Source organism: Salmo salar, chromosome 01 (genome assembly GCF_965601325.2).
Source record: "Salmo salar chromosome 01, fSalSal1, whole genome shotgun sequence".
Classification (NCBI taxonomy): domain Eukaryota; kingdom Metazoa; phylum Chordata; class Actinopteri; order Salmoniformes; family Salmonidae; genus Salmo; species Salmo salar.
The window spans coordinates 10,465,061-10,480,433 of record NC_138291.1 but is presented as its reverse complement, the minus strand read 5'-3'; the positions used below and the strand labels follow the sequence as shown (position 1 = coordinate 10,480,433).

Here is a 15,373-nt window from a genome sequence, read left to right as displayed (position 1 = left end):
GGAGCAGGTTGAGAGCTTCAAGTTCCTTGGAGTCCACATCAACAACAAACTAACATGGTCCAAACACACAAAGACAGTTGTGAAGAGGGCACGACAAAACCTATTCCCCCTCAGGAGACTGAAAAGATTTGGCATGGGTCCTCAGATCCTCAAAAGATTCTAAAGCTGCACCATCGAGAGCATCATGACTGGTTGCATCACTGCCTGGTATGGCAATGAGTAGTGCGTATGGCCCATTACATTACCGGGGCCAAGCTTCCTGCCATCCAGGACTTCTATACCAGGCGGTGTCAGAGGAAGGCCCTAAAGATTGTCAAAGACTCCATCCACCCTAGTCATAGACTGTTCTCTCTGCTACCACACGCAAGCGGTGCCGGAGCACCAAATCTAGGTCCAAGATGCTTCTAAACAGCTTCTACCCCCAAGCCATAAGACTCCCGAACAGCTAATCAAATGGCAACCTGGACTATTTTCATTGCCCCCACCCTCTTCTACGCTGCTACTCTCTGTTATTATCTATGCATAGTCACTTTACTAACTCTACCTACATGTACATATTACCTCAATTACCTTGACACCGATGCCCCCGCACATTGACTCTGTACCGGTACCCCTGTATATAGCCTCCACATTGACTCTGTACCGGTACCCCTGTATATAGCCTCCACATTGACTCTGTACCGGTACCCCTGTATATAGCCTCGCTATTGTTATTTACTGCTGCTTTTTAATTACTTGATATTCTATCTCTTATTTTTTTGGTGTGGGTATCTTCTGAAACTGCGTTGTTGTTTAGGGCTTGTAAGTAAGCATTTCACTATAAGGTCTGCATCTGTTATATTCGGCGCATGTGACAGATAAAATTTGATTTGATTTTGATTTGAATGTAGCATGCTGCTCTGTTTCAGCATACTACTTAAAATGACGTAGTGCATTGGGCAATGGATATGCATTCTAAGTATATGCTGGTATGTACTTTGGAACATAGAGGCCATGTCACTCTTGCCTATACTACTTATTAAAAAAACGAAATACTAATCATACTACATACGATTTTTGAACGTACTGTTTACAAAAAAAGTATGCGTTAAGCAACAAATATCAACATACTAGAGCCATACTGATCATTCTTAATCTAATGCACAATTGCGTTGTTTCCCTCCATTCCTTCATTTTGGTATAGCGCGTCCTCTTATCTGATTATCAGCTGTAGTAAAACACACGTGGGTCTAAAAAGACAATTATTTTCCTCAATAGCATGCTGCGAATTCTGCCAGATGACATGCAGATAAGAGTATGACATCACTTCATTTTTTTAAATTTCACATACTGGAAAACCTTCTATCTACGCATACCCAAAATGGTTATCGAGTACGGGTATTCGGACACAGCCGAACACTGGCTCTGTTTCATTGTCCACACTAGCATACTGCGTAGAATGAGGTAATGTATTTGGCATACATTCTACTGTACGAAGTACTGTATGGTATGAATATTGGAACATAGAAATGGGCTCTGATTGGAACATGGACATGGGCTCTGATTGGAACATAGACGTGGGCTCTGATTGGAACATGGACTCTGATTGGAACATGGACATGGGCTCTGATTGGAACATGGGCTCTGATTGGAACATTGACTCTGATTGGAACATGGGCTCTGATTGGAACATAGACATGGGCTCTGATTGGAACATAGACATGGGCTCTGATTGGAACATTGACATGGGCTCTGATTGGACCATAGACATGGGCTCTGATTGGAACATCGGCTCTGATTGGAACATGGACATGGGCTCTGATTGGAACATGGACATGGGCTCTGATTGGAACATGGACATGGGCTCTGATTGGAACATGGACATGAGCTCTGATTGGAACATAGACATGGGCTCTGATTGGAACATGGACACTGATTGGAACATGGACATGGGCTCTGATTGGAACATAGACCTGGGCTCTGATTGGAACATGGGCTCTGATTGGAACATAGACATGGGCTCTGATTGGAACATGGACATGGGCTCTGATTGGAACATGGACATGGGCTCTGATTGGAACATGGACATGGGCGCTGATTGGAACATGGACATGGGCTCTGATTGGAACATAGACATGGGCTCTGATTGGAACATAGATATGGGCTCTGATTGGAACATAGACATGGGATCTGATTGGAACATGGACTCTGATTGGAACATGGACATGGGCTCTGATTGGAACATGGGCATGGGCTCTGATTGGAACATTGACTCTGATTGGAACATGGGCATGGGCTCTGATTGGAACATGGACATGGGCTCTGATTGGAACATGGACATGGGCTCTGATTGGAACATGGACATGGGCTCTGATTGGAACATGGACATGGGCTCTGATTGGAACATAGACATGGGCTCTGATTGGAACATGGACTCTGATTGGAACATGGACATGGGCTCTGATTGGAACATGGGCTCTGATTGGAACATGGACATGGGCTCTGATTGGAACATAGACATGGGCTCTGATTGGAACATGGGCTCTGATTGGAACATAGACATGGGCTCTGATTGGAACATGGACATGGGCTCTGATTAGAACATAGACATGGGCTCTGATTGGAACATAGACATGGGCTCTGATTGGAACATGGACTCTGATTGGAACATGGACATGGGCTCTGATTGGAACATGGGCTCTGATTGGAACATGGACATGGGCTCTGATTGGAACATAGACATGGGCTCTGATTGGAACATGGGCTCTGATTGGAACATAGACATGGGCTCTGATTGGAACATGGACATGGGCTCTGATTAGAACATAGACATGGGCTCTGATTGGAACATGGACATGGGCTCTGATTGGAACATAGACATGGGCTCTGATTGGAACATAGACATGGGCTCTGATTGGAACATAGACATGGGCTCTGATTGGAACATAGACATGGGCTATGATTGGAACATGGACATGGGCTCTGATTGGAACATGGGCTCTGATTGGAACATAGACATGGGCTCTGTTTCAATGTCCACACCAGCATACTCCTTTCACGGACCTGAAACGGGTCAAGATAGACATTTTGTCTATCCACACCAGACTCAACCATTTCCTATTGAGTATGGCTTTTGTGGAGTGGAGTTTGCGATGTAAACTAAAGCGTTACACGTCTCAGACAGAACAAAGTTCAACACCAGCGTACTACTGACAGTGGATTGGGCATTGGTATGTAGTCAGTCACTCCCCACCAGGATATCCTGTCTCTCTAGAGCAGTGGGGTTTAGTATTCTGAAGGTGCTAATGTTTGAGTGGGTGTGTGAAGTCTGCAATGACAAGGAAGTAATACATGTTAACATTCTTTTCAAGAAGTCGTTTGAAACTCCAAAGTGTTCGACAGTTCAAAAGACACCCCATATTATGGGGAGGATTACCCTTTTGTGCAGGAAGCTCAAGTGGAGTCTCTGACTTTAGCCCTTCCTCTGCCATATCCTCCCAGTTTAAGCAGCACTGCACTGTCTCTTCCTGTCTTACTCCTCCACCTTGTCTCTTCCTCTCTTCCTCCTCCACTCTCTCTTATTTTGATATGGAAAGGAAAGGAGGGAGGGATAGTGAGAGGGGAGCGAGAGGGTGTAGCAGACAGAACCTTGTTATATCATCCCTTGCTTCGGTACAGTAAGTTAGTAAGTTAGTTAGTTAATTACACACTGATGCACCTTCCTTCCTCCCTCCTCTCTCCTCAGACACTGTCCACACACACACACACACACACACACACACACACACACCACACACACACACACACACACACACACACACACACACACACACACACACACACACACACACACACACACACACACACACACACAGTCAGAGTCCAAGATCAATTGTGCCGCTGTCACAGACCAGCCAGCAGCATACCATTGCTGGCATGCCTCTGAAGCTAAGAAGGGATGGTCCTAGTCGGTCCCTGGACAGGAGACCAGATGCTACTCCAAGTGGTGTTGGAGGGCCAGTAGGAGGCACTTTTTCCCAGGGAAAAATATCCCAGGGCAGGGATTAGGGTCATTTGCCCTGTGTAGGGGGATGTTAACCTGGTGTCCACCTGACTCACAGACAACTAGTGTGGCTGACTGGCAGATCCCACACACAACTACCGTAATTTCCGGACTATAAGCCGCAACTTTTTTCCCAGGCTTTGAACGTCGCGGCTTAAACAATGACGCGGCTAATATATGGATTTTTCCCGCTTTCAAATAAAAAAAATAAAAAAACACATTCTGTGACGTGCTCAGTTTTTTGGCGGCATGAAGCTTTCATTAGACCAATGAAATTGCCGAACGGGTTGAGGTCAAACAACTATTTCTGTTTACTGTTTAGATTAAATCGAGCGCTCTCAAACTTCCCATCATTCTGATTACGGTAGTCATTTTGTCACCCTGATTGCTGGGGGCACAACAAAGTATTTGCAGCAACTCGACATCAGTGTAAATCGTGCATTTAAGGTGGCGCTCCGTGTTCAGCGGGAGGCTTGGATGACAAGTGGGGAGAAATCCTTAACTAAAATGGGCCGCATGCGAAGAGCAACTTATGGTCAAGTCTGCCAGTGGGTCCAGACAGCGTCGAGCATTGTCAAAAAATCCACTATCATCAACGGGTTTCGAAAGGCTGGACTGCTGCATGTTGAAGAGGGCTCAGCGGGGGATTTGCCTCCGGATGAAAGTGACGATAGCGACAATGAAAACGATCCAATATCGGATGAAGCAATTCTGAGGCTATTCAACTCCGACACCGAAGGAGATGGTTTCAGTGGTTTCAGTGCACAGGAGAAGGAAGATGGTGACCAATGACTTTCTTGGTAGGCTACTGTTTACTGCTAATTTTGTATTTTTTGTTACAAGCCTATTTATTTCTGTTACAAGCTGTGTTTCGTTAACCTCTATGGGGCAAGCGTCCCACCTACTCAACAGCCAGTTGAATCCTGTGGCGCGTTATTCAAATCCTTAGATATGCTATTACTTCAATTTTTAAAAAATATGACTATTTTACACCATTTTAAAGATAAGACTCTCGTTAATCTAACCACACTGTCCGATTTCAAAAAGGCTTTACAACGAAAGCAAAACATTAGATTATGTCAGCAGAGTACCGAGCCAGAAATAATCAGACACCCATTTTTCAAGCTAGCATATAATGTCACATAAACCCAAACCACAGCTAAATGTAGCACTAACCTTTGATGATCTTCATCAGATGACAACCCTAGGACATTATGTTATACAATACATGCATGTTTTGTTCAATCAAGTTCATATTTATATCAAAAACCAGCTTTTTACATTAGCATGTGACTAGCATGTGACTAGCATTCCCACCGAACACTGCCGGTGAATTTACTAAATTACTCACGATAAACGTTCACCAAAAGCATAACAATTATTTTAAGAATTATAGATACAGAACTCCTCTATGCACTCGATATGTCCGATTTTAAAATAGCTTTTCGGTGAAAGCACATTTTGCAATATTCTCAGTAGATAGCCCGGCATCACAGGGCTAGCTATTTAGACACCCAGCAGGTTTAGCACTCATCAAAGTCAGATTTACTATAAGAAAAATGTTCTTACCTTTGTTGTCTTCGTCAGAATGCACTCCCAGGACTTCTACTTCAATAACAAATGTTGGTTTGGTCCAAAATAATCCATATTTATATCCAAACAGCGCCGTTTTGTTCGTGCGTTCTAGACACTATCCTAAAGGCTAAATAAGGGTGATGAGCATGGTGCAATTCGTGACAAATGAATTCTAAATATTCCATTACCGTACTTCGAAGCATGTCAACCGCTGTTTAAAATACATTTTATGCCATTTTTCTCATTAAAAAGCGATAATATTCCGACCGGGAATCTGCGTTTAGATAAACAGACAAAGGAAAACAAAGCATTCGGTCGAAGCGGGCACGCGCCTAAGCCCATAGTACTCTGAGTGGCCACTTGCCAAAAGCGATAAAGTGTTTCAGCCAGAGCCTGCCTCGATATCGTTCAACGTTTTCCCGGGCTCTGAGACCCTATGGAAGACGTAGGAAGTGTCACGTTATTGCACAGATCCTGAGTCTTCAGTACAAAAAAGAATGCATGCATGAAATGAAATGAAATGGATGCATTCACTATTGTAAGTCGCTCTGGATAAGAGCGTCTGCTAAATGACTAAAATGTAAATGTAAAATGTCTTCAATAAAAAGAGCCAAGATGAAACACTACTTCTCAGACAGGCCACTTCCTGCTTGAAATCTTCTCAGGTTTTGGCCTGCCATAGGAGTTCTGTTATACTCACAGACACCATTCAAACAGTTTTAGAAACTTTAGGGTGTTTTCTATCCAAAGCCAATAATTATATGCATATTCTGGTTACTGGGCAGGAGTAGTAACCAGATTAAATCGGGTACGTTTTTTATCCAGCCGTGTCAATACTGCCCCCTAGCCCCAACAGGTTAAAGCCTATTTATTTTTGTTACAAGCCGCGTTTCGTTAAAGCCTATTTATTTTTGTTACAAGCCGTGTTTCGTTAAAGCCTATTTATTTTTGTTACAAGCCGTGCTTCATTAAAGCCTATTTATTTTTGTTACAAGCCGTGTTTCGTTAAAGCCTATTTATTTTTGTTACAAGCCGTGTTTCGTTAAAGCCTGTGTAAAGTTCATTTGTTTCAATGTACTGGTAGGCACCTGCGGCTTATAGACATGTGCGGCTTATTTATGTTCAAAATAATATTCTTTTTTTAATTCAGTGGGTGCGGCTTATATTCAGGTGCGCTTAATAGTCCGGAAATTACGGTAGTGTGGCTGACTGGCAGATCACACAGACAACTAGTGTTGCTGACTGGCAGATCCCACAGACAACAAGTGTTGCTGACTGGCAGATCCCACAGACAACAAATGTGGCTGACTGGCAGATCCCACAGACAACAAGGGTTGCTGACTGACTGGCAGATCTCACAGACAACAAGTGTGGCTGACTGACTGGCAGATCCCACAGACAACAAGTGTGGCTGGCTGACTGGCAGATCCCACAGACAACAGGTGTGGCTGACTGGCAGATCCCACAGACAACAAGTGTGGCTGGCTGGCAGATCCCACAGACAACAAGTGTGGCTGACTGGCAGATCCCACAGACAACAAGTGTGGCTGACTGACTGGCAGATCCCACAGACAACAAGTGTGACTGACTGGCAGATGCCACAGACAACAAGTATGGCTGACTGGCAGATCCCACAGACAACAAGTGTTACTGACTGGCAGATCCCACAGACAACTAGTGTTTCTGACTGGCAGATCCCACAGACAACAAGTGTTGCTGACTGGCAGATCCCACAGACAATACGTGTGGCTGGCTGACTGGCAGATCTCACAGACAACAAGTATGGCTGACTGGCAGATCCCACAGACAACAAGTGTGACTGACTGGCAGATCCCACAGACAACTAGTGTTTCTGACTGGCAGATCCCACAGACAACAAGTGTTGCTGACTGGCAGATCTCACAGACAACAAGTGTTGCTGACTGGCAGATCCCACTGTCAACAAGTGTGACTGACTGGCAGATCCCACAGACAACAAGTGTGGCTGACTGGCAGATCTCACAGACAACAAGTGTGGCTGACTGGCAGATCCCACAGACAACAAGTGTGGCTGACTGGCAGATCCCACAGACAACAAGTGTGACTGACTGACTGGCAGATCCCACAGACAACAAGTGTGGCTGGCTGACTGGCAGATCCCACAGACAACAAGTGTGGCTGACTGGCAGATCCCACAGACAACAAGTGTGACTGACTGACTGGCAGATCCCACAGACAACAAGTGTGACTGACTGACTGCCAGATCCCACAGACAACAAGTGTGGCTGACTTGCAGATCCCACAGACAACAAGTGTGACTGACTGACTGGCAGATCCCACAGACAACAAGTGTGACTGACTGACTGACTGACTGGCAGATCCCACAGACAACAAGTGTGGCTGGCTGACTGGCAGATCTCACAGACAACAAGTGTGGCTGACTTGCAGATCCCACAGACAACAAGTGTGACTGGCTGGCAGATCCCACAGACAACAAGTGTGACTGACTGACTGGCAGATCCCACAGACAACAAGTGTGGCTGGCTGACTGGCAGATCCCACAGACAACAAGTGTGGCTGACTGGCAGATCCCACAGACAACAAGTGTGGCTGACTGGCAGATCCCACAGACAACAAGTGTGACTGACTGACTGGCAGATCCCACAGACAACAAGTGTGACTGACTGACTGGCAGATCCCACAGACAACAAGTGTGGCTGGCTGACTGGCAGATCCCACAGACAACAAGTGTGGCTGACTGGCAGATCCCACAGACAACAAGTGTGGCTGGCTGGCAGATCCCACAGACAACAAGTGTGGCTGACTGGCAGATCTCACAGACATCTCTGGCCTGCTCGCCTCCCTACCTCTGAGGAAGCACAGTTCCCGCTCAGCCCAGTCAAAACTGTTCATTGCTCTGGCACCCCAATGGTGGAACAAGCTCCCTCACGACGCCAGGACAGCGGAGTCAATCACCACCTTCCGGAGACACCTGAAACCCCACCTCTTCAAGGAATACCTGGGATAGGATAAAGTAATCCTTCTAACCCCCCCCTTAAAAGATTTAGATGCACTATTGTAAAGTGGTTGTTCCACTGGATATTATAGGTGAATGCACCAATTTGTAAGTCGCTCTGGATAAGAGCGTCTGCTAAATGACTAAAATGTAAAAATGTAAACAAGTGTGACTGACTGACTGGCTAATCCCACAGACAACAAGTGTGGCTGGCTGACTGGCAGATCCCACATACAACAAGTGTGGCTGACTGGCAGATCCCACAGACAACAAGTGTTGCTGACTGGCAGATCCCACAGACAACAAGTGTGGCTGACTGACTGGCAGATCCCACAGACAACAAGTGTGGCTGACTGGCAGATCTCACAGACAACAAGTGTGACTGACTGGCAGATCCCACAGACAACAAGTGTGGCTGACTGGCAGATCCCCTAGGCTGCTGCTTATGACAGACCGCTGAGGCATTGCGTGCTATAAATAGCCTGGTGAATGGGGACGCTCGCCTGTCTTTTCCCACACTGGAGCCTACGTCACTGCAGTGTGCTGATCGGGGGGCTGAGTCGCTCCTCTCATATGCCAGTCATCTGCTGTTGCTGCAGCTGACTAGCTACACGCAGGCAAACCAGCAACCGCATCATATGTGAACGACTATGTGAACGACAAACAAGAATAAGAACAGATTCCTCTTCTGCTCTTTCCAAACATTCTGTGACGTGCTTCATCATCGTATTATAGGCTACATCCAGTGGCATTGATAGACTGGATGGAACACATTATTAGCACATAATGACTATGAAGCCACATTACAAAGAAATGCATTACTGTATTTTTTGTACATTATATTGTATATATTGAAGCATATACAGTATAACACATCTATAAGCATATTGTAAATGTGACATTATAGCTACATATATTACCGTTCAAACGTTTGGAGTCACATAGAAATGTCCTTGTTTTTGAAAGAAAAGCACATTTTCTGTCCATTAAAATAACATCAAATTGATCAGAAATACAGTGTAGACATTGTTAATGTTGTACATGACTATTGTAGCTGGAAACGGCAGATTGTTTATGGAATATCTACATAGGTGTACAGAGGCCCATTATCAGCAACCATCACTCCTGTGTTCCAATGGCACGTTGTGTTAGCTAATCCAAGTTTATCATTTTAAAAGGTTACTTGATCATTAGAAAACCCTTTTTCAATTATGTTAGCACATCTGAAAACTGCTGTCCTGATTAAAGAAGCAATACAACTGAGAAATTGCCAAGAAACTGAAGATCTCATACAATGCTGTGTACTACTCCCTTCACAGAACAGCACAATCTGGCTCAAACCAGAATAGAAAGAGGAGTGGGAGGCCCCGGTGCACAACTGAGCAAGAAGACAAGTACATTAGAGTGTCTGGTTTGAGAAACAGACACTTCACAAGTCCTCAACTGACAGCTTCATTAAATAGTACCTGCAAAACTCCAGTCTCAACGTCAAATTGGAATTCTGAATGCCAGTTTTTGTGGGGGGGACAGTGTCTGGGGTCTAGAAGTTTTAAAGCTGCTTTCTCTCTATTTACTGAGTAAAAAGCTACAGCGGTTTTACTTAAATCCAAACTTTGAGGTTCAAGTTGCTGAGAGAGAGAGAGGACATCCTATTAACCCCCCCACCGAAAAGAAAGCCGTGTGTAGTTAAGCCCCATGAATTCCAAAGCTGTTCCTTAACCAACACCAATCTGTGTGTAAACAAATCCATGCTACCTACCATCTTGAGCAAAGCATGAAATTCATTTTATCCCCCTGATTGCCACCCAAAGTTAGGTTCCGGATCTGTCCGATCTCAGAACGTGCCTCAACCCCAGTGGTATTATTATTGTTTTTATTCTTCCTTCTGTGGTGCCGTGAGAAAAGTAGATCACCGAACCAGACCAAAAGTTATCTGTCTTGGAAAATGGGGGTGTGAAACGTTTCAAATTAGCTAGTGAGAGGGGATGAGTTGCAAGGTGGAGGTGTTGGAGGGTGGGGTAGGGGTGTTAGTGGCTGCACAATGCCCGCCCCACACATAACCTTCTTGAATGGATCTCTGCTTCAGCTCCGTGGACTGCAGATCCCGCCTTCCCCGCTCATAAGTAGCCCGTACAGGAAGGCTCACACAGGCCCCAGCCAGGTCCATTCCAGGGCTGAATGGACAATTTCCTCTAATTGTCTGCATGACTGCCAGAGGGAGTGTTGTATAGTGGGAGTGGAGTGCAGTGTAGAGTCGTGGCCAAAAGTTTTGTGAATGACACAAATATACATTTTGACAGTCTACTGCCTCAGTTTGTATGATGGCTATTTCCATATACTCCAGAATGTTATGAAGAGTGATCAAATGAATTGCAATTAATTGCAAAGTACCTCTTTGCCATGCAAATTAACTGAATCCCCAAAAACATTTCCACTGCATTTCAGCCTTGCCACAAAAGGACCAGCCAAAAGTTTTGAAAAGTCAGTGATTCTCTCATTAACATAGGTGTGAGTGTTCACGAGGACAAGGCTGGAGATCACTCTGTCATGCTGATTGAGTTCGAATAACAGACTGGAAGCTTCAATAGGAGGGTGGTGCTTGGAATCATTGTTCTTCCTCTGTCAACCATGGTTACCTGCAAGGAAACACGTGCCGTCATCATTGCTTTGCACAAAAAGGGCTTCACAGGCAAGGATATTGCTGCCAGTAAGATTGCACCTAAATCAACCATTTATTGGATCATCAAGAACTTAAAGGAGAGCGGTTCAATTGTTGTGAAGAAGGCTTCCGGGTGCCCAAGAAAGTCCAGCAAGCGCCAGGACCATCTCTTAAAGTTGATTCAGCTGCGGGATCGGGGCACCACCAGTACAGAGCTTGCTCAGGAATGGCAGCAGGCAGGTGTGAGTGCATCTGCACGTACAGTGAGACGAAGACTTTTGGAGGATGGTCTGGTGTCAAGAAGGGCAGCAAAGAAGCCACTTCTCTCCAGGAAAAACATCAGGGACAGACTGATATTCTGCAAAAGGTACAGGGATTGGACTGCTGAGGATGGGGTAAAGTAATTTTCTCTGATGAATCCCCTATCCGATTGTTTGGGGCATCCAAAAAAAAGCTTGTCCGGAGAAGACAAGGTGAGCGCTACCATCAGTCCTGTGTCATTCCAACAGTAAAGCATCCTGAGACCATTCATGTGTGGGGTTGCTTCTCAGCCAAGGGAGTGGGCTCACTCACAATTTTGCCTAAGAACACAGCCATGAATAAAGAATGGTACCAACACATCCTCCGATAGCAACTTCTCCCAACCATCCAGGAACAGTTTGGTGACGAACAATGCCTTTTCCAGCATGATGGAGTACCTTGCCATAAGGCAAAAGTGATAACTAAGTGGCTCGAGGAACAAAACATCGATATATTGGGTCCATGGCCAGGAAACTCCCCAGACCTTAATCCCATTGAGAACTTGTGGTCAATCCTCAAGAGGCGGGTGGACAAACAAAAACCCACAAATTCTGACAAACTCCAAGCATTGATTATGCAAGAATGGGCTGCCAACAGTCAGGATGTGGCCCAGAAGTTAATTGATAGTATGCCAGGTCGGATTGCAGAGATCTTGAAAAAGAAGGGTCAACACTGCAAATATTGACTCTTTGCATCAACTTCATGTAATTGTCAATAAAAGCCTTTGACACTTATGAAATGCTTGTAATTATACTTCAGTATTCCATAGTAACATCTGACAAAAATATCTAAAGACACTGAGGCAGCAGACTTTGTCAAAATGAAAATCTGTGTCATTCTCAAATGTTTGGCCACGACTGTAGTCTAGTGTAGTGGAGGTGAGTGTAGTGTAGTAGGGAAAGGGGGATACCTAGTCAGTTGTACAACTGAATGCCTTCAACTGAAATGTGTCTTCCGCATTTAACCCAACCCCTTTGAATCAGAGAGGTGCGGGGAACAGTGGGTTAACTGCCTTCCTTAGGGACAGAATGACTGATTTTTACCTTGTCAGCTCAGGGATTCGATCCAGCAACCTTTGCGTATTCCTAGACCATTGCTGCTGCCGACCGCAGTAGTTTTCTTCCTCACCTTCGGAAGCCAAACGCTCCACTGATCGTATTTTTCTATTTTTTATTTTACCTTTATTTAACTAGGCAAGTCAATTAAGAACAAATTCTTATTTTCAATGACGGCCTAGGAACAGTGGGTTTACTGCCTTGTTCAGGGGCAGAACAACAGATTTTTACCTTGTCAGCTCGGGGATTCGATCTCGCAACCTTTTGGTTACTAGTCCAACGCCCCCATATACAGTATATACTGTATATGTAAATGAAACTGATGGTATATTCTGTATATGTAAATTAAGCTGATGGTATATACTGTATATGTAAATGAAACTAATGGTATATACTGTATATGTAAATGAAGCTAATGGTATATACTGTATCTGTATATGAAACATCCATTCAGATGGATAGCCAGGCAGCGGGAGACTGGTGTTCTCATCCTCCTCCCTTCTCAGATCACTAATTCCAGGCATGCCTAGATTCTTGTTGCCTTGTTTCAGATGCATTTCTCCTCCAAACACTCAAACACATGAAATACTTAATGTGGGCGGCAGGTAGCCTAGCGGTTAGAGCATTGGGCCAGTAACCGAATGGTTGCTGGTTAGAAGAATCTATCAGTGTGCTCTTGAGCAAGGCACTTAACCCTAATTTACCCCAGGGACGCCATACTACTATGGCTGACCCTGTAAAACAACACATTTCACTGAACCTATTATAAAGACTGCTTATCGCACACGTTTAGTGCCATTGAGAATACCTCAAAGAGTTGCATGGAATTCAGCTGTTTTCTGTGGTTCAGTTATAGTTCTGGTTTTCTCAGAGTTCTCATGCTGAATCCAGACTCACTGGATGGCGTTGGAATGTAAGACACGTCGCTGTCTCACAAGAACCACTCCAACACAAGCCACCTTCTAAATATTTGATGCGCTTGTCCTTTTAATGGATTTTGAATAGTGCCATAGATATACATTTCAGTCAGTTTTACCATGGAGATTTTTGTTATGTATTTTAAAAAATAAAATCACCTTTATTTAACCAGGTTAAAACAACTTTATTTAACCAGTTTAGAACAAGTTCTCATTTACAACTGCAACCTGGCCAAGATAAAGCAAAGCAGTGCGACAAAAAACAACAACACAGAGTTACACATGGGATAAACAAAAGTACAGTCAATAACAATAGAAAAATCTATATACAGTGTGTGCAAATGGAGTAAGGAGGTAAGGCAATAAATAGGCCATAGTAGCGAAGTAATTACAATTTAGCAAATTAACACTGGAGTGATAGATGTGCAGGTGATGATGTGCAAGTAGAAATACTGGTGTGCAAAAGAGCAAAAAAAAGTCAATAAAAACTAAATGGGGATGAGGTAGGTAGATTGGGTGGGCTATTTACAGATGGGCTGTGTACAGCTGCAGCGATCGGTTAGCTGCTCAGATAGCTGATGTTTAAAGTTAGTTAGGGAGATATAAGTCTCCAACTTCAGCGATTTTTGCAATTCGTTCCAGTCATTGGCAGCAGAGAACTGGAAGGAAAGGCAGCCAAAGGTGGTGTTGGCTTTGGGGATGATCAGTGAGATATACCTGCTGGAGCACGTAGTATATGGGGCTTTGATGACAAAACCGATGGCACTGTGATAGACTACATCCAGTTAGCTGAGTAGAGTATTGGAAGCTATTTTGTAAATGACATCGCCGAAGTCGAGGATCGGTAGGATGGTCAGTTTTACAAGGGTATGTTTGGCAGCATGAATGAAGGAGGCTTTGTTGCGAAATAGGAAGCCGATTCTAGATTTAATTTTGGATTGGAGATGCTTAATGTGAGTCTGGAAGGAGAGTTTACAGTCTAACCAGACACCCAGGTATTTGTAGTTGTCCACGTATTCTGTATGTATGTATTACAGTTTGATATGTTGTTGCTGTTCTCAATAGAGAGAATATTATGGACACATAAAGAAAAGGTACTATTGATTTTTACTGATTGATTGATTGTTTATTCACAGGCTGAATAAAGCCCATATTCGAAAAAATTTACATTATTAGTCCATTATTTAACCTTTTTTAAAACATGCACTACATTGGCTCATTTGAATCCAGAATAGCAGGTGTGTTTTGCAATATAATTTATCCCATGGCTGACCCAATTTACCGTCAGTCCAGCCTGTTGTCCATAGCATTAGTCCTCGGTCAGCAGATGTCACCTCTGACCTCTTATCTCTTTCCTACCCCAGATCCGATGGACCAAAACAGCCGGTAGCGCCTCGGACCGCTTCCAGGACTCCAGTGTGTTCAACGAGACCCTGCGCATCACCCGCATCCAGAGACTCCAGGGTGGACGCTACTACTGCAAGGCTGAGAATGGCCTGGGCTCCCCAGCCATCAAGTCCATCCGAGTGGACGTCTACTGTGAGTGGACAGGCCTCGGTCGCCTGCCTGCCCTTTTCTCCCTCTGCTCTCCCCCGGTGTTCGCAGCACACATCATCAGTTCTGTCCTTTCCCCCCCTGCAGATTGCCTGTGTCCACTTACCCATGCCTTGCGTTTAAACTACTGAACGACAGGCATTCACTTGCTCTCTCCTAGTCCTTACCCTCCCAGGCAACATGACGTTGTGGCTGAATGAAAGTCGTTTTAAAGCAGGTTAAAGCAACGTGGCTTTTTGAAACACATTAAGGTCTTAAAAAGAAAACCACCACAGG

The 15,373-nt window shown here is 44.6% G+C and overlaps 1 protein-coding gene across 1 annotated transcript in view; it reads left to right on the top strand.

The window, feature by feature from the left end:
* mdga2a (MAM domain containing glycosylphosphatidylinositol anchor 2a) overlaps positions 1-15,373 on the top strand; it is a 212,315-nt gene that overhangs the window by 60,746 nt on the left and 136,196 nt on the right. Inside the window, exon 3 of the mRNA XM_014210233.3 lies at positions 14,908-15,082. Coding sequence (XP_014065708.3) covers positions 14,908-15,082 — 175 coding nt within the window. The remainder of the gene's footprint in view (positions 1-14,907; positions 15,083-15,373) is intronic.